Here is a 24,734-nt window from a genome sequence, read left to right on the forward strand (position 1 = left end):
CGCTTTGGATTCACTTCTCCGCCGGTCCTACCTTTCAGAAAGTGGTTGATTTTCTGTTTCCAGAATTGCTGTTCTTCTTCTCTTCGATCTGCCGATGGATTTTCAGGTGTTTGCAATCTTTAGATAAGCTATCTAGCTGATCTCCGGCTAGCTGAAGCAGTCTCAGCTTGCTACTTCTCCGCCATCTTGACTCCTCCCCGGATTGTGCAATTTTAACATGGTGCTCCTCGAACTTCCACAGCGTCTACAGCTGCTATTGCCAGAACCACAGTTTTGCAAAATGCATGGGTGGGAAGATGAAGTATTGACAAAGTTTGCACTGTATTTCTGAGGAGGTAGCCTGCAGTGCTGGGACTGATGCAAGCATGAGTGGAAAGGGTGCATGTGCCAAAGCACTAGGGTGTGGGGCTTAGTGTAAGCCAATTACATAGTGAACTTCCTGTTGGTTTCTGCAGGGTGGGGGAGGGCAGTGTCACCTGCCAGCTCCTTTGTTCCTGAAAGAGTCTTCCTCTGGACATGCTCTGAGATGAGTAAATAACTCTCCCTACTATACATCCCAGGTGTTTTTCAAAGTGCTGCTTCTACCTTATATCTGGAGGGATCTTTGTCATGTTGTCTCTTACAGGGCAGGACTCATCTTCCTATTGCCCTCAGGGCTCTTCCAAAATGGAGCCAGCTGATTTTTAAGATTTTAGGTTTTGAATCCCTCTTACTTGTAAGAAATCAATAAATTCAGCTCCTCTTGCTTTTAAAGCCATATGTTAGAAGGATTCATCTTTCCAGTGTGAGTTTCCTGGTATGTTAGTCTGTTTCTCATGATTCTCTGTGCCTGTGGCTCCCTCCTGACCACAGATGGCCACCTCTGTTTTGCTCCCCATATGTCTTCACCCTTTCTACCCTCTTTGTTGTGGACTGCCTTTAATTGTAGAGTTTGCTTTGCCAGTCTTCATTTTCTGGGCTATGTACATTAACTTGAGTGTTATCTAGTTGTATTCATGCGACAAGGCAAGCTTAGGATCCTCTTACTCCACCTTCTTCCAGCCTCCTTCTAATCTACCATTTTTAACTGGAAACCAGTTTTAATTGTATTTATTTGAATTATTTTCATTTTTATTTGAGAATATTAAGAAATATATTTCTCCCACGTGTGATAAAAGTTTTCGTTATAGAACCAATAAAACATTTGAATTTTTCCTCAGGGTATTACTTGGTATTCTTAAATTAAATCCTAAAAAAACAAACAAACAAACAACAGTCTAATTTGATCTGGCCTCAAAAATTTAAGAAAATTAGAACAGATTTAAAATCTTGCAAAAGCCATGAAAATAAATAGCTATTTGATAATGTAGGATCTTTGGGAGATTTTTGGTGAACTACATGTATTTTGAATTACTTTGCATATGATAAAAAATGCAGGAGAAAGAATATTGGACTTGGATTCAGAAGATCTCTATTAGAATCCTGGTTCTTAATCTTAGAACAAAGTGAAGTTTTCAGCAGCCCAGTGAACCATCGTAAAATTACAAAGCTTTCTCTCTACCTCATAATGTTTTAAGAATACCATGAAAAAGAATATGTGAATAGCTTTGCAATATAATTACCAACACCCAATAAAGGTTTTTTTCTTAGTACATTTGCTTCTATCATCTGGAAACACATCTAACGAAAGATAATGCTGATTTTAGAAGAAATCGACAGGATCAGTATAACACATTTACAGGATCTGTGTTTTCTAAGGAGTCAAGTTTATATGGTAACTTTGGTGACTGTGAACCCCTCTACTTCTACCCCCCCACCCCGAAAAAAATTCAGACTCTAACTAAAACTGTGCATTAAGTACTAAAACAACAGAGCCAACTATGGGGTAATGGAAGTTGGGCATAAACCCTTACTGTGATTTTCTTTTATTTTCAGTGTACTTAAATGAAGCAGGGTTCAACTTTGTGAGAAAATGCATTCAAGCTGTGGAAACAAGAGGTAAGTGTTGTCTAACAGGTACATTATGTAGTTCTTATAGTTCATTCTTATATAGAAACTTCTCAAAAATTCATCATTAACATGAAATTAACTTCAACAACTATATAAATGAATAAGTTACTTAAGTATACAAATAACTATAGTTTACCCTGTATTTCTTTTTAATGATTTTTCTTCATAAAGGCTTTCTTTACTTCTTATTGATAGACTTTGTGTTTTTTATTACTATAAGCACATCTTTGACTTTTTTCAGTCTTTAGTGGGGTATTCTTAAGGAACTGGTCTTCCTCCTTCCTTGTATTCTTCCCTCAGTGATTTCAGTCAGTCACAATTCTAGCATCTTTCCTCTCTCTAGTCATGAGCTCTCACCTGAAGCCCACTCCAGGTACATATTACATTCTTTTAATTACAGGAAAACTTGTCTAAAGCAAAACTTATATTGGGCTTTGAAATTCTGTGAACTTAGGCTCAGATTTTGGTGCTGCCACATAGAAGTTTTGAGAAGTTAAATGTATTTATTAAATTCTCTGAATCTGTTTCCTTATCTTCAAAATGAAGATGTAAATGCCTTCCAACTCTTCAACATGCAGGACTCCATGTCTGAAGAAATAGAGGATGAGAAATACTGATTATCATTTCCCTTCTTAATGCTTTTTGCATTCAAATAGTGGTAAATGAACAGTGATAAATGAATTTTTGTTACTTTGAAGATATTTGAAAGACTTTTGGATACTGTTCAGTGTCTTCTCTGAGAAATAAGTGTTGTGGGTGTTTCCAGGGTAGATTTGCTGAAGTTAGACTGAAAAACTGGACAAGTAGCTTTCAAATTCAGTATAGGTATATGCCTGAAGTTTTTAACATTTTGTACTTGTGCTGATGGTCTCAAACCATTCTCTTGTGATTTTTCTTTTTCATTAGGCATCACTATTTTAGGCCTCTACCGAATAGGAGGAGTAAACTCCAAAGTTCAGAAACTCATGAACACAACATTTTGTAAGTTTTGGATGAACTGGTTACTTAATTTTTGTATTATAGATAATCCAAACCATAGCTTTCTTTGAGAATTATACTATTACTTATCTTTGAATATTTTCAAGTAATATTTAAAATTAATATTTGCATTCAGCTTTTAATGTTCAGTTATAATAGATGAACAATCAGAATTTAGGAGGGGTGTTTTTTATAATATTGGACTTTTTCTCAAGTGTCCTTTGATTAACTAGAGGTGCAGTGAGATTTATGGATGTTGGATTCAGATTGCCTAACTTGGAATCCTGACTTGCCATTTAAAAGCTCTGTGACCTTCGGTAATTTATTTAACCTTCTGTGCCTCAACCTTCTCATTCATAAAATGGGGATAATAATAGTGCCTGCCTCATTGAGAACTATGAGGATTGTTAATTCATATAACATACTTCGAAGTATTCTTGGCAGATGGTAAGTGCTCTGTGATGTTAGCAATTAACAACAATTTGATTTGGAACCCTATTATTCCACAAGAAATCTTTGAGGTTTATAAAGGATCAAAATAAGATTTGCATCAGTTCGCACAAACAACAATCCTGAACTGTTGGCACATTAAGGAATAAGTGTCTCTCTCTCCTTGACCTACTTACATTTGTGTCCATCTTCTTTATGGTGTGAATGATGTTTGAATTGCATAGTTTAAACACCTAATTTTTTATTTTTTTCAGCTCCCAAATCCCCTCCTGATATTGACATTGATATTGAATTGTGGGATAATAAGACAATAACAAGTGGACTAAAAAACTACCTCAGGTGAGGAAGGTTTAACTCTATTCTGCCTGTGATGTCTCTCTTGCCTCCTTGGGCAGTTGCCATGTGATTTCTCAGAGCTCCTGTGCATGAACATCACTACTTAGAATAATTTCTTCATTTCAGGTGAAATAACATAAGGTAGTTATGTTTATATATAGTGTTTTGGAGCTTATACATTCTACTTCAAATAATGAACTTAAGAGGCTACAATATTTTATGAATACTAAATAATACTTTGTTTCATATTAAATGTGGTGTTTTCATGTTTTTTTTTTTTAATTGAAACTAAAGTTGTCTTTTGTTTTGTTTTTGTTTTTTATTTAACTATTGTCCCCATATCTGAGAGAGATTTTGCTATTATGGTTCAGTAGTTCTCACAAAGTGAAAAAAATCCCTCCTCTTTTTAGTACAGTTGTGCCAAGAACTGCTATAAGGCCTTTGTGTCTTTTGAGGTCTGCATTCTGGGACTGCCTAGAGCGGCCCTCCTAGGACTTGATCTTATTCCCTAATACCCAACTTTTAAAGAAACACTGAAAGTTCAGGGGAAATAAAACAGTATTGTCATTCTAATGCCTCCTTCTTTATCCATTGTAGATGTCTTGCAGAACCATTGATGACTTACAAGTTACACAAAGATTTTATTGTTGCAGTTAGTAAGTACACTTCTGTTAGATTTATTATGATTGATGTAATTTTATGCTATATCACTTACAGGTGTAAATTTAAACCAACTAGTTAAGACTGTCCTACATATTGCTTAAGAAACTGTCAATCTGATATTTAATAGCTGACAGTATAGTTTGTAAACTAATTATTTGTGAATGATGTATTAAAGACCTAAAAACCATAAAGCTAGAAGACATAGGCAGTAATTCTTTAACATTGATGGGAGAAACATTTTCCTAGATATGTCTTCTCTGGCAAGGGAAATAAAAGGCACAATTAAATAATTGGGACTGCACCAAAAATGAAAAAAGTTTTGCACAATGAAGGAAATCATCAACAAAACAGAAAGGCAACCTACTGAATGGCAGAAAATATTTGCAAATGATATCTCCAATAAGGGGTTAATATTCAAAATATATAAAGAACTTACACAGCTCAACATGACAAAAACAATTTGATTAAAAAAGTGGCAGAGGCCCTGAGTAGATCTTTTTCCAAAGTAGACATACAGATGGACAGTAAATACATGAAAAGATGCTCAACATCACTTATCATGAGGGAAATACAAATCAAAACTACAATGAGATATCACCTCATACCTGTCAGAAAAATTAAACAACACCAGAAACAACAGGTGTTGGTGCGGATGTGGAGAAAAGGGAACCCTCTTGCTCTGCTGGTGGGAATACAAACTGGTTGTAGACACTCTGGAAAACAAATAGGGAGTTTCCTCAAAATATTAAAAATAGAATTACCATATAATCCAGTAGTGCCACTACTGGATATTTACCCAAAGAATATGAAAACACCAATTCAGAAAGATATGCACACCCTTATATTTGTTGCAGCATTGTTTACAAGAGCCAAGACATGGCAACAGCAGAAATGTCCATCAGTATGTGAACAGATAAAGAAGATACAGTATATATGCACAATGGAATATCACTAAACCATAAGAGAGAACGAAATCTTGACATTTGCAATGATGTGGCTGGACCTAGAGAATATAGTACTAAATAAAATAAAGCAGACAGAGAAAGAGCAATACTATGTGATTTCATTCATATGTGGAATTTAAGAAATAAAACAAAAAAAAAGACCAAAAAGAAACACTCTTAAATACAAAGAACAAACTGGTGGTTGCCAGAGGAGAGGTGGTGGTGGGGAATAGGAGAAATAGATAAAGGGAATCAAGTGTGCCCTTAGCTTGATTTTTTTAAAAACTTGCAGAATGAAATGGAATATTTTGCCACTTAATAAGAATTCCTTGGGGTGACTGGTGTGATAAGAAGAATTATTTTAGTTACATTTTATTCAACTGATGAATGTTAGTTTCTTATAAGAGCAACTTTATGGTTAAACAGACAAGACTACAAATATGTGCGGTCAGGTATGCTACCTACTCATACTTAACACACTATATTCCTAAACCTGAAAAGAAGAGTCAGGTATTTTTGGCAGGTAACAGGCATTTTCATCAATCTCCCCCCCCCCATTTATTGATAAGGATTATGTATCTATGTCATTTATTTGGGTCTATGATTTCTATAATGGAATATATATAGATAGGCTAAATTCAAAAATCGTGGAGAGGGACTCAGTGAAAACATGTAACCTAAGAAATTAGAAATATGTACTTTTAAAACATTGAGACCAAAGTGCTGGGTTGCCATCTGAGCCCATCACAACATGTAACAATTAGGAATTAGCCTTTCATTGTTAAGATGTATGAGGTGTGACTGAACAAAGCATTTTTCACAGTCCCAAGAAAGAAAGAAAGCAGTTGAATTAATTTATTATCACAACATTGTAATGTCACAGGAAATATTGTCTGCTGATAAGTGTCAGATAACATTGAGTGACCTTGGTTTTCAATCCAGCATTCATGACTGACCACATGATCTCATAAACAGCTATACCACTTACCTTTCTCCTGAAAGCTCTCCAGTCTATATTCTTTTCATCAAAATATATCCTTATTAGATAAACAAAACTTGGAAAATGTAGAGCTGACCTCTCATTTTGTTGACTAGTTCCCTGAGTGGGCCAGTGACTTTGTCCAAGGACGCTAGTAAATTGATGGCAAAATCAGAACTACAAGCCAATTTTTTTTACTCTACCCTAGAACTCCTACAGAAATTTTGTGTTACAACAAATGGCATTTGAGCCACTTAGCTTAAGTAGCTTGTTTTAATAGAAACATTTGGTTGTAAGCTATTTTTCTCTACTTCCATGGCAAATAAATAATTCACTACCATGGTAATTGAAATATATTCTTATAGATAAGAATTCATCTTTTGTCTGGGTCAAGGATAATCCCATGTACCAGATAATAAGGTAATAAAATTAGAAATTATTTGGAAATTCAGCTCTGTCAAAAAGGGAAATTACCCAGAAATTATAAGGCATTTCACAGGATGCCCTGCCAGAGTATGGATCAGGCCTTTCACAGACCTACAGCTACAAGCTACAGAAATGTAAATTGATGTTTCTCTTCCCATAATTTTAGGAGGGTCTCTCCTCTCTGTTCTTTGTTGCATACCTGCCTTATTTGTATCTCCCTTTCCAGTCGGATTTTCTTAGCTTTGGAGCACATTTGGTCACATCAACCCTGGTCTTACATGATACGCCTTTCCACATATGTAAGCAGACAGATCATAGTTTTGCTATCTCCATTCCAACCCTTGGGAGCCCTTGTGTTGGCCCAGTTTGAGCCAGGCTCTTTCCTCACCTCCTTTTGTGCATTTTTAGGGAAAGGGCTTGGCAGGGTAGAAAGTCACTGTAGAATTTATTATAGTAAGAACATGTAAATAAGTTCTTCATTCTGAAATGTCAGATGTTTCTCTAGCTGACATGACAGCATATTGGCTTTTGCCTGGCTTTCTTTAGATGTTTTTTTACTTTTCAGATTTACCATTGTCAACATGGGCTTCAAATGTATTAGGCCTTTGCATAGCAGTCCTGATACTTCAGAAATGTAATTCCCTGTTGTCTTTAAATCTATAAAATTTGGAAAGGAATGCCTTCTTTCCTTGTCTGAAGGAGTCTCTAGGAAGTTTCTGTGTGATAAAGTATATTATATTGCCTGGCACGTTAGGCCGTCTGTAACAATTCCTGTGATCACTCACATTGATGAAGTTTTGATTCTGTCCTTCTGTAGCAAAAAAAGAAGGTGATGAGTTATGGATGTATGGAAGTTCAGTGGGAACAAGCACAGGTCTGGATTAGCTAGAACGGGCTCGTTTGACCTCTTTACTTAACTAAATTCATGACCATTGTCAAGTCACTCAATTTCTCTAAGCCAGTGATAGTGATAATACTTACTGCATGAATTAATGTTTATAAGGCATGAAGGTGGGAGTAGTTGTAATGTTTAGATTAAGTTGTAATTATTAGATTATTTACACATTTTAATGTGATTTAAACTTGAACATTTGAAACCTTTATGTTATAGAATCTGATGACCAAAACTACCGGGTGGAAGCTGTACATGCACTGGTGCACAAACTACCAGAAAAAAACAGAGAGATGCTGGACATCTTAATAAAACACCTCGTCAAGTAATTCTTTGATTTACGTTGTTCACCTAACTACTTGTTCATATCTTTCAAAAGTGTATCATGGTGCTGCAACACTGTTGTTATAATCAGTCTATGGAATATGCTTTTAAAAAAGATGTGACACTTTATTTTTAAGATATATCTGTGCGAATGTGTGTGTTCTGTGTATGTTTACACTGTGCAAAGGATTAACTAATGTTAATTTCAACTGTTAAACTCATGACAAAAACCTTACATGTCAACTTAACAATATATGAAGGAGTATATTCTTTTCCCCTTGGTTCCTTTAGATGCATCATAAGCCCTAAGTCTGAGGATCAGTTCTCTGTGTGACTAGTGTCAACAGGTTTTGCCAGGTCAAATTGCCACTCTAATTTTAATGTCTTTCTCTGAATTCATAGCATTACTTGGTCTCTAAGATTTTTCTGACTCTGCTAGTAGTTCATATATGTATTTAAAAATCCAGATAAATAGGTATCATATTAATCAAGTTTCTCCAGAGGAACAAAACCAATAGGATGATTGTATGTGTATGTAGCTATACGTGTGTGTGTGTGTGTGTATTTTGTATGTGTATATGAGAGAGAGATTTATTGCAAGGAACTGGCCTGCACTATTGTGAAAGCTGCTAAGTCTGAAATCTGCAGGGCAGCTGGTAGTCTAGAGACTCAGGGAAGAGTTAACAATGCAGCTGCTTTCTAAGGCAGTCTTGAAGCAGGATCCCCTCCTCCTCAGAGGACCTCAGTCTTTTTAAGAATTTCAGCTGTTTGAATGAGGCCTGCTCACGCTCACATGGAAGATAATCTGCTTTACTCTAAGTCTACTGATTTAAATCTTAATTTTATACAAAAATATACCTTCCCAGAATCATCTAGAATTATGTTTGAACAAATATGTAGGTACTGTGGCCTCATAAATCTGCCTAAAGTTTCTCTCTTTTTCATACACAAACACACATACATTTGCCATGCTACTGTAAACAAAAGTCCAAATTCAGATTTTTTTTTTTTAGTTTATTTATTTATTGAGAGAGAGCAAGGGGAGGACTAGAGGGAGAAGAAGAGGGAGAGAATCTCCATCAGTCTGTCCACTGAGCACAGAGCCTGACATAGGCCTTGACCACACGATCCTGCGATCATAACCTGAGCTAAAACCAAGAATCGATGCTTAACCAACTGAGCCACCCAGGTGCCCCCCAAATTTAGGTTTTAAACTTAAGAATTCCATTACAGGCTCATATACAAATAAGGATATTCTCCATCTTAGCAAGATTCACAATTAAATTATTGCTCCTTAGTTGCTTACTATAAGTAGTTACCCAGTTTATGCTACTTTGAGCCAGCACATTTGAAAGAGTACTACATAATATTTTAATAAGTCTCATCTTAACCTGAAGATAAAATAATATGAATTGCCCTCTTCTCCCTTGAAATAAGAAGGAAATCCACTAGGAACTGCATCATTTCAAGTTCATTATTAACTGTTGCATATGGCAATACCTCTTTTAAATAATGAAGAAGGATTCTTGGTCAGATTTAGTCCTGAATTATATTTTGAATTGTGTGACCTCTTTATGAAATTTAACCACATTGTACATAATGGGCATTCTGTTGGTATATTCAAGCTAATTTTCTAGCAAAGCCTTTTGAAACTGCTTTTAAAAGATACATGAATGTCCCATAAAAGGTTTTTATTTAGTTATCCAGAATGTTAGATGAACTCAGACTTCTCCCTTATAATGAATGTGTGTGGCTTTGGTACCAGGAATAATGGAGGGATAGTATCTGGCCATAGAAAAGTGCTTAAAATTCTTTTGCCCATCCTTTACCACCATTCCTGGCTTTTTTCCTGAACCTACAAAAAGTTGATCCCCATTGACTGAGCAGTATTATTGAAATGTGTATTCACATCACCAGTGACTTAAGTAAACTACAAACACGTAATAACACTCATGGTCCCTGGCAACCTTAATATATCTGAAGAAAAGAGAATTTAAAAGTGATCTGTATTGGTCACTATCTAAACAAACAGTGAGGATTGATTCCAAATCTCCATTAATTAACTCTGAGACATGATATAAACCATTACTTCTTTATGAGAATCATTTTCTTTGTCTTTAAAACAGCTATCTGCAGTCTCTTCTTCAACTCCAACTTTGAATATTTAAAAGGGCAGTTGGATGTCTGTTCCCTACAACAAATTGAGGAAATGAGGTGTAGAAATAGCTGAAATGTGGGGTGATAAGTGTTTATATTGATTGAGTTAGCTCAGCAGAAGCGAAATTTAATGAAGAGAAAATTGTTCATCCAACTATTCCATCTTCTGAGCAACAGAGTCATAAATTCTCCTTTTCAAAACCAAATTTTTTTGATTTCTAATTCTTTTTAGGATTTCCAAATTTTTTCCTCATGAGTTTAATATTAATATCATTCCAGTTTACTCACACTACCAGCAACTCATATTTTAGCAAGAGTGACTAAAGCCAATTTAATTACAAGGAATATTAATGTTTTGAGATCATATTTCCTAGACCATTATTTAATCTCGTCAACCCTATAGGGGTTCTTACTCTTCATAGATGAGAAAACTGGAGCCTTGCTGCCCAGCTTCTAAAAAGTTGGATGGATCCAAGCTTTAAATCCAGATATACTTTACATACTACTTTCTTAGTATATGCTCTGATACATACTAAGCAACCAATACACATATGTATTATAATATATATTATAATACATATACATAAATACATGTATGTATAATATTTGGTTATGTAAAAAGAAAATTTGGAATGAAATGTCTTCCTATTCAAACCATGAGCTTCATAGTTTGTGCTTTCTCAGGTACAATGGAAAAATTCAGTCAGTGAGACAGTCGGTTCTTCCTGTCCTATGCTAGGATATGCATAATATTCAAAATCCTGGATTCTCCATAAATTTTTTTTTTGCTTCTGGAATATAGTTAGGCACACTTAGGTATAAACATGATCTCGTGCTGTGCTTCTTTCTAGAACTTTGTATTTTGACAGTGTGTCTAGAAATAAGATAGAAGAGGCAGAGGTTAACCTAGAAGATTGATCAAATGAATGAGGTTTCTTCACTTTTTTGTGGAGCATAACAAAAAGCATGGAGGACATGGGGAGTTAGAGAGGAGAAGGGAGTTGGGATAAATTGGAAAGGGAGGTGAATCATGAGAGACTATGGACTCTGAAAAACAATCTGAGGGGTTTGAGGTGGCGGGGGGGTGGGAGGTTGGGGGAACCAGGTGGTGGGTATTAGAGAGGGCACAGATTGCATGGAGCACTGGGTGTGGTGAAAAAATAATGAATACTGTTATGCTGAAAATAAATTAATTAATTTTAAAAAAAGAATATAGCAATTGGGGCACCTGGATGACTCTTGATTTCAGCTCAGGTCATGATTTCAGGGTTCAAAGACCTAGCCCTGCACTCAGCAGGCAGTCTGCTTGAGATTCTTTCCCCCTGCCTTTCCTCCAACTCCCATGTGCATGCACTCTCTCAAAAATAATCTTTAAAAAAAATAAAGAATATATCTAATTTCCAAGTTAATTAGTCAAAGTCATTTTTGGTAGTTTCTGGGGTAAGGTAACTTGCTAAAGTCAATAACACCAGAGGCTTTTTCTTTCATTTTCATTTTCAAGCCAACACTGATGCTATACCATACCATCTTTTCTTACTGTTTGCCTAATACAGTCCCAGCACTAAGGAGGCATTCAGGGAATTTTTAAGTGGATGAGAGGATAGATGGGTGGATGGATGGAATGGAAAAAGGAAGGTTAGAAACATTCATTGGCCAGTTCTCCTATGTAGGGAGCTTAAGAAATCCCTGACTTATATTCAGGAGACCTGAATTGAAATAACATCTCTTCCTAATTTGCTGTTACGTGGAGTACATCATTTTTACCCTAGGATTTTTGCTTTACAAAAAAAAAAAAAAAAAAAGATTTACTTACTTATTTCAGAGAGGGAAAGAAAGAAGGATAGAAGGGAGGGGAAGAGAGGGAAGGACAGAGACAAGAAGACTCGTGCACAATGCAGAGGCCATTGCAGGACCCCTCCCAGGACCCTGAGATCATGATATGATCCAGAACCAAGAGTCAGACACTTAACTGATTGCACCACCCAGGCACTCCAGTTTTGCTTTAGTTTTTTTTTTTTTTTTTTTTAATACTTATGCAATAGGAAAAGCTGACTTCCTCGAAGGATTAAATGCAATAATATCTATGAAAATGCCTGGCACTAGGTTCTCAATAATATGTTTTAGTGTATCTGAATATGATTCCAACCAATCTAATCTTAACCATTTGCTCTAGAAGAATTGTAGTACCCTGGAGAATCCCCAACAATTTATAATCTCTCTAGGGTGATTATATTTAATTTAAGGTCTCAAGATTTATTCCTTTAATTAAGCTTTGTAATTATTTTAATTAGCTGTTAACTTTTTCTGTCTTTTTAGGCTATACCCATATTTGCCAATTGGGAGTGGCCGAACCTGAATACTTAGAAAAACTAACCTATTATGGCATATTTTACATTTTATTTATGCCACAAATTTGGTAAATGAGAACATTGCATAATTAATAAACATTCAACTTGTGTTATTTTTATTGTTTTTATTTGCAGAGTATCACTACACAGCCAACAAAATCTCATGACTGTCTCTAACCTTGGTGTTATATTTGGCCCAACTCTCATGAGAGCACAAGAAGAAACTGTGGCTGCCATGATGAATATTAAATTTCAGAATATTGTGGTTGAAATTCTGATCGAGCACTATGAAAAGGTAGGCTGGATTTTCATATGGAAGTATCAAATCTTATACTTTGCTTTTAAGAAGGAATCTTCCATTTGTATTATCTATGGGTTCCTTGTGATCTCAGATTCTTATAAAGTATTAGTCTTGTACATTTGTGTAAATTCCTTCTTTTTTTTTAAAGATTTTATTTATTTATTTATTTGACAGAGAGAGAGAGATCACAAGTGGGCAGAGAGGCAGACAGAGAAAGAGAGAGGGGGAAGCAGGCTCCACACTGAGCAGAGAGCCTGATGCGGGACTGGATCCCAGGACCCTGAGATCACGACCTGAGCCAAAGGTAGAGAGGTAGAGGCTTAACCCACCGAGCCACTCAGGCACCCTTGTGTAAATTGCTTCTTCATAGGGACTTTAATTTCTTTTTTTCTTGTTTAGGTTTTTTTTTTTTTTTTTTTTTTTTTTTTTCAGCATAACAGTATTCATTATTTTTGCACCACACCCAGTGCTCCATGCAATCCATGCCCTCTCTAATACCCACCACCTGGTTCCCCCAACCTCCCACCCCCTCACCATTTAGTTTTGGTTAGTTTTTAAGTGCTTCTCAGAATCCTCCAGGTAAATGGCTTCCTTTCCTTTTACATCATTTACTTCTCAAGATTCTCTTTCTTAGTATTTGTGTAGTGAATTTTTTGCTCATACTCAGAGAATTTGTTAGAATCATTTGGTGATTAAGTCTATTTTTAACCTTTTTGTCTCCCTGGAATTATAGCAGCAATAATGTTCTCAATAAAACAAAAGAATTCCAGGGACAGTCTTGAATTCCTCTCTGATCTTTAAACTTAGTTTCTTTGACAAGATTGAGATCTTAGAATAACTATGGGAATGGGAAATTGAAAAAGAGTGATTGGATTGTTAAGTAAATCCAGCCATTAAAACTCAAAACATTTGTGATCCAATTTATGCCAGGTCTAGTCCTTGTGAGAGAAAGACTATGCCCTCTCCTTTCCTGGGTCCCTTCTTGGTGCCTGTAGAAGAATATCCTTCATTTATCTAAGGTTGCAAGCACTCACAATCCACAACCACCCAGCTGTATCCTGTAGCTGTGTTCAGACTTCTCCCTGCAGCTTGTCATGTTCCAAGACAGTTCAAGGCCAACAATATGACAGTACCTTCTCCTGAGAAGCAAGGAACTGCTTGGCTGGGGAGATGATTCAGAATGAGCCTCTTCCCTTCAGGTTATGTTCAGCATGAAGGCGAAAGAAAATACCACAGTATTTAGAGTCTATGTCTCGACACAGACATTTGTTCATATTTGAAATTACTGGAAAATCTTCTGAAATTCATTGTTGGGAAACTAGGTAAGATAAAAAAGAAAACCCAGAGAACAGACATTACTCAGTGTTAAGTGGTAAAGAAAAAGTTATAATTGCAGTAGGATATTTTTTGTATCAAGCATCTCTTGCCATGAAGCTGATTAAATAGCATATAGTTCTAAGATCATTTATTAACTCACAAATAATCATTTTATGATGAAAGTGGCAACTCCCCTTTGGCTGACCTCTGTTTTGTTTTGTTTAATTTTTTTGTATGTAGATTTTTCATACTGCCCCAGACCCAAGCATTCCTCTTCCTCAGCCTCAGTCTCGATCTGGATCCCGAAGGACACGAGCAATCTGCCTGTCCACAGGTTCCCGGAAGCCCAGAGGGAGGTATACACCGTGCCTGGCAGAACCTGATAGTAAGTGTGCCTGCTGTAGGGAGATGCTTTCTTCATTCTTTAATTTAGTCTTACCTCACTTTAAGAACCTTAAGGTAGAAATAAATAGGTGATTTTACTGATACTGTCTCCCCAACACTCCCCTCCCATTTATATATTCTTTGTCAGTATAGTTACAAAGTACTTTGTACAAACGAATTCATTACTGCTACAAAGGAAAAAAAATCGTTTGCTCAGTGCCGTTTTTTCCTGCAACTGCTATTAAGTACATCGAGTGCTACTTTGTAGCAGGTTTTGTCCTATTGTCAAAGAAGTAGAGAAGAAAGCAAGAAAAGTCTGGCTAAAGCAGTCATTTTCTTTCTTCTTTTCACATTATGTCCTTATAGCATCGTCTCTTGGGTATCAAAGTGTCTAAAAGAGAGAGAGAAAAGAAATTAAAAGAGAAACCACATTACACATTGTCATTAATTTTCTGTTCTGAACCAAGCCTAGAGCAAAGTAGGTGACAGCTTGAGCCCACAGTGTGTGTTAAGCTTGTTTCATTTTACTTTATAGTCCCAAGCCCCCCAGTTTTTTCTCATAGTTAGTATTTAATAGAAAACACTAATTTTTAATTGAGATATGTTTGAATATTTTATTACAATTTTTCTGATTTTTTTTTTCTTAAATCTTACTTTTAGGAACATTAAAAAATAATTCAGTTAAGTAGGCAGTTTCTTACATTGCTATATCTTGGCAGGAAAAGGGGAAAAGTCCCTTCTTTTAAAAATACTAACAGTTTCTAATTTGCAGGTTGATATGACTGGTGCCTTTGAATGAAGGAGGACTCAGACGCGTTATAACTCAGAGTCACCTAACATCAGGAAAAAAAAAAAAAAGCAGAAACTTCTCTTTAACATCCCTTCTTCCACTCATTGATCTCTTATAATGTCATCCAAGAATCTTGTTTCTATTACTTGGGAGTTCTTTTTCAGAAGCAATTTTTTTTAAATAGGCACCATGCCCTGCATGGAGCCCAATGCAAGACTCAAACTCATGACGCTGAGATCAAGACCTGAGCTGAGATCAAGGGTTGGACACTTAACTAATGGAGCCACCCAGGTGTCCCCAGAAGGAAATTTTGTCTGAATTCAAATCAGCTCACTAATCCTTCAAGAAGTAACATTATTTCATAGGATCAGGTTACATATAAAATCTTCCTTGAATAGTATTGAAAAATGCATTCACTAGGTTGAAATGCATGTTTTAAAGATGTTCTCCAGAACTGACAATGGTTTTCCATATGGGGTACCGGCCTATCATTCCAATGGGATCAGGTGGCCACTGAGCACATGTAAGTTGGAGAATGGAAAGGCTTTGGTTGTGTTGTTCTTAGTAGAGAGCCACTCCTGTTTTCTTGTTCCCATTCAGGTGACTCTTACAGCAGCAGCCCTGACAGCACACCCATGGGGAGCATTGAGTCACTCTCCTCTCACTCCTCTGAACAAAACAGCACAACCAAGTCTGCTTCCTGCCAGCCCAGGGAGAAATCTGGAGGGATTCCTTGGATTGTATCCCCATCACCTTCCAATGGACAGAAAAATCTTGGACTCTGGACAACTAGTCCTGAATCAAGTTCTAAAGAGGATGCAGCCAAAACAGATGCAGAATCAGATTGCCAAAGTGTTGCCTCAGTCACCAGCCCAGGGGATGTTTCCCCACCCATAGACCTAGTCAAGAAGGGGCCGTATGGGCTTTCAGGACTGAAAAGAGCCTCAGCTTCCTCTCTCAGATCCATCTCTGCAGCTGAAGGTAAACCAGATTTGAGCTTATGTAAAATGTCATTGTCTCTGTATCACTTGCTGGATTATTCAGCATGATTAAGGAGGGAAAAGTTAATGGTGAAGGGGCTAACAACGCTGTTCCTGAGCTAAGATTTTTAAAACTGTGCACTGTGACTTTTTCGTGGATCTTTCCATCTCTCTGAGGTGATGTTTTTGTAATTACTGTAGATTGTGATCTCCCTGAGTGATGGGCTGCTGTGCTCAAAGAACATTCTGAACCTTCTCATTTGGGCTTAGAGAAAAATGCTTCCTTTTGTTATGTGCATGTACTGTGTTACTGCTGTTATTTTGTCTGATAGCACCTTGCCTGTTTTCTTTTTAGGAAGCAAGAGCTACAGCGGATCCATTCAAAGCTTAACTTCTATAGGTTCCAAAGAGATACCCAAAGCCCCACCAAACCCAGACCTGCCTCCAAAAATGTGCAGGAGGTTAAGGCTAGACACCGCCTCAAGCAATGGCTACCAGCGACCTGGCTCTGTGTAAGTGAGAGAGAGTTTATATTTGGTGTATCTCCAGGGATACACAGGAGTTGAGTATGTCCAAAAGAACCCTTAGGGGTGCCACAGCTGAATGCCTCATCTATAGTGTGGGAACAGTCAACTTCTGTAGGACCCTGTGCTCTTCTACAAATGACATATACATTAGAGTATATGCTTAAGATATTCCACACACATACCATTTCAAGCATTTGTCTTACAAGCAGAACTATGGCCTAATTTAAAGACAGAGAATAGATATATAATCTAGTAAAAAAAAAAAAAAAAAAAAAAAAAAAAAAAAAACTAGAAAAAAAAAAAAAAAAAAAAAAAGAAACTAGACAATCTGTAAAAGCTAGACATCTACCTCTCAGCTGAGCCAACTGCCCATATCTCACCTCCCCCATCTCTTTGTTAGAAATACAACTGCTGTCTACATTATGAGGGTTTGTTTTCTCTCCTGTCCATCATTTGTCTCCGCTACGTGAGTGTTCATGGGTTTAAACAAGTTCATGGAGAACAAAGAACATGGAAGGCTAAAGAGAATGCTTCTAATCCAAAGACCCAGAAGTGTAAAAATAGGTTAGAGTACATAGCTATAAATAAGAAGGGGACAAAGAAAAAATGGGAACTTGGGTGAAGAAGTAAGCAAAATTTAAAAACGAAAGTTTTTAACCCTTTCATTTTGTTTTCCTGACTTTTACTAAGCTTTCCAAATGCTATATGAGGTATTATATGGGCTCCTTTACATATGTTATCTCTTAATATCCTTTGGGTCCCTCCACAGTAGGTAGTAGAAACCTCATTTTCAAGATAATGAGAATACTTGGAAAGTTAAAGAGCCCATTTAATTATTCATTGAAAGTCCAGTAAGACATTTTGCTAAGCCTGTTTCTGTAGGAACAGTATCTTAAATGCATTTGTTCATCACCTTCTTTGACAAGAACCTTTTGATTACAGAGTATGTTTGACATATATTATCTCTCTTGGTCAGAAATCCAACTACCACTATGTAGACAAATGCTATATTTATAAATCTGTCTACTGCACAGTGTGTATAGTTCTAGTCATTATGGGAAAATAAATTTTAAGCCAATGTCAGAGGAGATCGGAGAATATAAATTTCATCGTTTATGAGGGAAAGAAAAGATTTCATTCTGTTTTATAGTTATCCTGATGAAGTAGAAATTAACATTGAGAGAATATATATTCTGTATTAGGTGTAAAATGACTCTTCATGTTATCAACTGGCTAGGCTCTGGAAGAAAAGTTTGTCAGTTAAAGAAATAAGATACACTTTAAAAATCTAATTTAAAACACCATTCACAGAATTTGATATTCTCTTCTAGTAAGTATAGAAACTTTTCTAATTACCCCAGGGTGCCTTAGTCTTAATATAGTCTCAGTTTCTCAAATAGATCATGCCCTGCTTCCTGTGATTTGAAATAAGATTTGAATCCACAAATGTATTTATCGGCCATATTTTCCAAGATCTCTCTTTTCACTTTAAGAACTAAGTTCAGGGGCGCCTGGGTGGCTCAGGCTCAGGTCATGGTCCCAGAGTCCTGGGATCGAGCCCCGCGTCGGGCTCTCTGCTCAGCGGGGAGCCTGCTTCCTCCTCTTTCTCTCTGCCTGCCTCTCTGCCTACTTGTGGTCTCTGCCTGTCAAATAAATAAATAAAATCTTTAAAAAAAAAAAAAATTTACTCAGCAGAGAACATATGGTAATGTGTTCTTAACTTTAAAAAAAAAAAGAACTATGTTCAAATATTTAAAAAAAAAGAAAGAAAGAAAGAAACCTTTTAATACTAGTTTTGTCTTAACTATCAAAATGAACAGCAGTTCTTTTGTCTTGATGACTTGATTCTTAACTGAGGCTCCACAGGAGTCAATATCACTGCCAGAAGCTGAGTAGGGAGAAAATGTTCTTTTTCACTGCTCCTACAGTTTTCTGAAGTAGAAAAGATGAGGACAGTAAGATCCCCAGGGGAGGTAGCTATAGGTTTATTACATCTGGTACTCTGTGAGTTGGAGACTAGATCTAAAAATTTCTTCCACATTAAAGCTTAAAACAATGAAAATTCAGGTCAAATTTTGTAGATAGTTCCTAACTAATTATTTCTGGGTATGTTAACTGATAACCCCAAGTTATACTTTGAACTAAATGATTTTCTGATTTGATTGAATGATTTGATTTTAATGAAACTTGCATTTTTAAAATTGTTTTTCAGTGTGGCAGCAAAAGCCCAACTGTTTGAAAATGTTGGTTCACTTAAGCTGGTTTCTTCTGGGCGGTAAGTTTTCAAAACCCTTAAAGTAGAGAATAAATAAAATAGTGGGTGACTTTGTTGTCTTTTGTTGACATAGTGGGTCATCTTTGACAGTTCTGACCTTCAGGTCTGCAGATGTTTAAATCCACACCCACTATCTCTCAGAGGGAAAAAGATTCATGTCTGTAAACAGCATTTAGCCTTTCAGGCTGTTCCAGTGTGCCTCATTTACTAAAATCTTCACAAAGGAAGGGTTCTAAACAAGTCTTCTGAAAGATAAAGTTGCCATAATCCTTGACACAGCAAAGACACCTTTGATGACAGTTCCTGAAAAGTTTTCAAAAGTATATTATTTTTCTTTAAAATTTTTTAAGATTTATTATTTATTTGAGAGAGAGAGTGTGTGTGTGTGTGTATGTGCACTTGGTCGGGGACAAAGGAAGAGAGAGAGAAAGAATCTCAAGCTGGCTCCCTGCTGTGCACAGAGCCAGATTCAGGTCTTGATCACACAACCCTGAAATAATGACCTGAGCCAAACCAAGAGTCAGACGCTTAACTGACTGAACCAACCAGGTGCACCTCAAAAGTATATTGACTTCTAAAAGTTACAGAACTTTTCTGGAAGAAACTTTATGAACATGCATTGAAAAATATGCTTATTCTTAATGGCCACTATGTTGCTGTAGAGCTGATTGGGCCAAGCCCCTCTTTTTTTTTTTAAATACAGTTCTTAATTCAGTTTTCCCAGATTTACCTTCCTCTCTGTTAAAAGGAGATGGGTTATTACATCTTGCTGCTAATAGTCATTTTGCTTCAAAGGTTTCGCTTTCTTCTCCTATTCCAGATTGATCTCATCCACAGTGGGCTTTGGGTTTTAATTCGAATATGCCTGAAATGATGGACTTTTTTTTAGTATATTGGTATGTCTGTTTTTGTTTTATTTTGTTTTACCATCAGCAACAGGTCTGAGTCATTCATTAAGTGCTTGCTATTAAAAGAGCATATAGGGGTGCCTGGACGGCTCAGTGGGTTAAAGCCTCTGCCTTCGGCTCAGGTCATGATCTCAGGGTCCTGGGATCGAGCCCCACATTGGGTTCTCTGCTCAGCAGGGAGCCTGCTTCCCCTCTGCCTCTCTGCCTACTTATGATCTCTGTCTGTCATATAAATAAATAAAATCTTTTAAAAAAAAAGAGCATATAAATAAGTGCACTTGAAGAATAAACATTGATTAGTCTTTTGGGTGTACAAAGGCAATTTTGAGCTTCCCGTGTTTGGATATTCAAGGCTATGAAGTAAAGGAATCACTGTTAATCAAAATTATCATTATATAGTTATTTTAAAAATTTATGTAACCACTGTGTTGTACATCTAAAACTAATATAAACTGTATATTAATTATACTGGAATTAAAATTTTAAAAGTTATTCAACCATAGAATTTTTATTGACCTTTTAAAGTATGTGGACTTTTTCAGGAAGTGTTTATGAAATACCTATGCAATGTTAGTCTTGTTCTAGTTACTAGGGATACATTGACCTTCAAATTCTGTTTTGTTTTGTTTTTCCCCAAGGCCTAGCACGGGTCTTTGGGTATTAATGTTTATGATTTCAGAGTAGAGCTACTTTGGTATCTTACCAGGATGTTGGTCAATGTGTCGAACTTAGGAACAAATCCCAGAGTACTTGCATTTACTTTACCTCCACCCATAGTATCTTCACCTTCTTCCCTTTTGTAAAGGCACGGTGAAAACTAGGTATTGTGCATGTCAGAGCAAACATCATTTCTCTGAAACTCATCATTTTTAAGCCCTCAGTGTAAGGGGTTTAACTTTGCTTCTTCTGTCTTGATACAGTTGAATTGCTCCACTAGATGGAGCCCTTTTATTATGAAGTTCTAAATCTGTTAAGGACTCAAGGTTCTGTGATCAGACATAAGCCTTTCAAAGCTTTAAGAAAAGAAGCTAGTAATGAAGTAAATCAGAACACTGTCATATACTCAGAGGTTCAACAATCAACCTATGCATTTTTAATATGCTTTTAGGTAATACTCTAAATCAACTTCTAATGGCTGCCAGCATAAATGTAGAGCTCACTCAGTGCACTGAAGGTTGGAGTCTTTACTTGTCAACAGTTCCATAGCATTTTTTGACAGTGTCAGAGCTTTTCACCAAGAGTCAGGCACCAAGGAACACAACCTATGTCCGGGTCAGATAGACCCATGTTTAAATTCTTGGTCTACCACTTCCTAGTTATAATAACCTCGAAGGTCATAATTCTTTTGACAAATTGTTGTAAATGTACACTGTAATGTATTTGAAGTACTCTGTAAGTTCTCTGTAGATGGTGTACAATAGTAACTATTATTACAGTAACTATTATTGTTACTATTTAAAATGCTTGTTTAAGATATCAAGCTTCTAATTAATACATCAGTGTTACTTAATCATTAACAGCCACCTGATAACTCTTTTATACCATTAAATACACATGAAAAACACATAGAAGTTGAGGGCATTTTCCTTACTAACCTCCTGTAATGCTTATTTTGCTTTCTTTCTAAGGAGTTTCAAGGTTACTTTTGAGTTGGATCTGAAGAATGATAGAACCAGTAGTGGGTAGTAGGATGACTAGTCATTTTTGGGAAAGACACCAAGTGGGAGATTTCAGTGGATTGCTATGAATAACAGGAAAGTAACACATCCAGGAATTACTGCAGAACCTGAGTCATTGGGCAAAGGGGTAATCTAATCATGGACATACTTAACAGTTCATTCAGGTGGCTTTTCTGGGAGGTTGTAAAGAGAAGAGAACATTGGTAGGTATTAAGGAGGGCACATATTGCATGGAGCACTGAGTGTGGTGCATAAACAATGAATCTTGGATCACTGAAAAAACAAAATTAAAAAAAAAAAGATGGAATGGTGATATTTAAAATGCCTTAATTAGGGCAGTAACAAAAGCATGAAAAAGTATAAGGAGAATTTTATGGATCAGAGAAGGATTGTACAACTGCTTCAATACTTTGGGAATGAAAGACAGGTAAAGAAAATTCCAAGTCTTTGAGACTGTCAAAAGGAATGATAATTTAGTTTCTGACCTCCAACTTGTAAGTACATAGGAGGGAAAGGAAAGTTTTGGCCGTAGTGTTTGAGGAGCCTGAGGAACATTGAGAGGGAGTTAGAAATGTGCAACTGGGGTCCCTGGGTGGCTCGGTTGTTAAGCTTTGCCTTCAGCTCAGGCCAAGATCCTGGCTGGGGTCTTGTGATCAAGCACTACATCAGGCTTTCTGCTCAGTGGGGAGTCTCCTTCTCCCTCTCCCTCTGCCTGCACTCCCCCTGCTTGTGCACTCTCTCTGTCAAATAAATAAAATAAAATTTAAAAAAAGGAAAGGGAAGAAATGTGCAGCTGGAACCAGTTTTGTGCCATTTGAGAAATTTCCACACAGTGGTTACACTGCTTAAATAAAGGTAAGGATACTCGGTTGTGGAGCTTACTGAGTAAAAAAAAAGAAAAATGGCTGAGCATTGGTCTTGGTGGATGGTTTAAATGATTTAAAGCTCAAGCAAAGAAGAATCTGAATGAATGATCAGAAGTATTGGTCAATGTAGTAGAAGCAAAAGTGCCAAGGCGATCATTAGAGGATCATTTAATCTCTTTGACATCACTGGAAATCTTTAAGAAATCAGATTCAGTGAAGTACAAGGGGCCACTCTTCAAGGGAGCTTGACCTGTAAGACTTGTTGATATGAAGATTCCCGAGTTGCTGCAGTTTCTCAAACCAGAATATCTGAGACTGAGATGTGGAGAGTATGAATTTTTGACAATCTTCTCAAGTGATTCTTATGTACAAAAAAAAAAAAAAAAAAAAAGTTTGAGAACCATTTGAATAGAGAAAAATGTCATAGTACCTAGCATATCCCTAAGCAGACATTGGTTATTTACAGTTGTTCTCCTTAATCTGGAAAATTCCTTCAAGAGCCAGATGTCACTAGACTCTGTTTTACTATTATAAAAGCATGTGGAAAATGATACCCATAAAGCCTTTATCTCAGTGTTAGTTATACTTGGGCAGCGAGGAAGATCCTCTTTAAAGTAATGTAATTTAGGCAAGCTATATAAATATCTTCTGAAGGTTGAATTGAGAATTATGTGCTTGAGAACTAAGAGCATTAGGAGTGTTTATTTAGCTCATAAGCAATCATTTATTTCTGTTATCATAATTTCAAACCAATGTTTTGTTTATGATTACAAAATACCAAAGCAAAGCTCAACAAAGTCATCATGTCCAGGGAGTTTGAGATTTAAGAAGGCTGTCACTGGGTTAGACATAGTGACACATGCTAGACTCAAATAAGATTAATCACTGTGCTACATGCAAAAACAAAAAAAGAATCCATGATTTTTAAGAATAGCAACTTTTTCTTCTTTTAAAGAATCTAGAAAATAATCAACTCAAAAAGGGGAAGAGAAACCACCTCTGTTTTCATCACCTGAATATAGCCACTGTTAACATTTTGGCCCACCTCATTTTATCTAAGACCATGGTTCTGAAACTTTAAAAATAAAAATCATTGAGGACTCGCAAAGAATTTTTGTTTATAGGAGTAATATCTATTTATATTTACTATATTTGAAACTTAAACTGAATAATTTTTAAAAATTTATGAATTTATTAAAAACGTGAATGAGCTAATGCAATTAAAGGTGATAATAGCAACACTTTTTGTTAAAAGACAGAAATGTGATTATTCACTATTATTAACAGTCAACAATTATCAGTAACAGAAGTGATTTTTTTCAGTGTTATTAAGAGACTTCGTAGATAATATGCAAATGTCCTAGACCAGCAATCAGGACATGTAGAGTCTAGCCTGACTTTGCTGTAACTTTAATTTCTCTTGGACTTCATTTCTACATATAGAAAGTGAACCAAGGAAATACCTCTTTCCTTTCAAAATTCAAACTCTTATTACCCATTACCTGATGATCACAAGTCCTCTAGCATTTGGGGGTCACCTTTTTCTGTGAAACTGAAGCAAATAGTTTATGTGACTAGTTTATATGTAAACATAGAAAAGGAATCCTGAAGGTAGTAGTCACAGTTTCATGCCAACATGGTGTCCAACACAGGAAAGATATTCAACAAAATTGTTAAACTAATAAAATAGACATTGTTTTAAAGATTTTATTTATTTGACAGATATCACAAGTAGGCAGAGTCAGGCAGAGAGGGGAGGGAAGCAGGCTCCCTTCTGAGCAGAGAGCCCGAAGTGGGGCTCCATCTCAGGACCCTGAGATCATGACCTGAGCCAAAGGCAGAGGCTTAACCCACTGTGCCATCCAGGTGCCTCTAAAATACACATTTTTAACTTAAAAAGACTTAGTTACTGGGGTGCCTGGGTGGTTCAGTCAGTTAAGCATCAGACTCTGGATTTCAGCTTAGGTCATGATGTCTGGGTCATTAGATCCAGCCCCATATCAGGCTCCAAGCTGAGCATGGTGCCTGCTTGAGATTCTCTTTCTCCCTCTTCCTCAACTCTTCTCTGCCTGCTCACACATATGTGGGCATTCTCTCTCTCTCTCTCTCTTAAAAAAAAAAAAAAAATTACATTTCACTTCATTTTCAATAGAATTGCAATACATCTGCCTTTGACATAAGCAACTATAACTCTACAAGCTCCCATGGGAGTTCTTTAGCA

The 24,734-nt window shown here is 36.4% G+C and overlaps 1 protein-coding gene across 1 annotated transcript in view; it reads left to right on the top strand.

Annotated features, from left to right (window-relative positions):
- ARHGAP42 (Rho GTPase activating protein 42) overlaps positions 1–24,734 on the top strand; it is a 281,486-nt gene that overhangs the window by 250,765 nt on the left and 5,987 nt on the right. Inside the window, exons 13-22 of the mRNA XM_059413285.1 lie at positions 1,915–1,977; positions 2,896–2,970; positions 3,672–3,756; positions 4,351–4,409; positions 7,877–7,982; positions 12,622–12,781; positions 14,345–14,489; positions 15,879–16,259; positions 16,614–16,770; positions 18,998–19,060. Coding sequence (XP_059269268.1) covers positions 1,915–1,977; positions 2,896–2,970; positions 3,672–3,756; positions 4,351–4,409; positions 7,877–7,982; positions 12,622–12,781; positions 14,345–14,489; positions 15,879–16,259; positions 16,614–16,770; positions 18,998–19,060 — 1,294 coding nt within the window. The remainder of the gene's footprint in view (positions 1–1,914; positions 1,978–2,895; positions 2,971–3,671; positions 3,757–4,350; positions 4,410–7,876; positions 7,983–12,621; positions 12,782–14,344; positions 14,490–15,878; positions 16,260–16,613; positions 16,771–18,997; positions 19,061–24,734) is intronic.

The sequence above is a fragment of the Mustela nigripes genome, chromosome 1 (assembly GCF_022355385.1).
Source record: "Mustela nigripes isolate SB6536 chromosome 1, MUSNIG.SB6536, whole genome shotgun sequence".
Taxonomy (NCBI): domain Eukaryota; kingdom Metazoa; phylum Chordata; class Mammalia; order Carnivora; family Mustelidae; genus Mustela; species Mustela nigripes.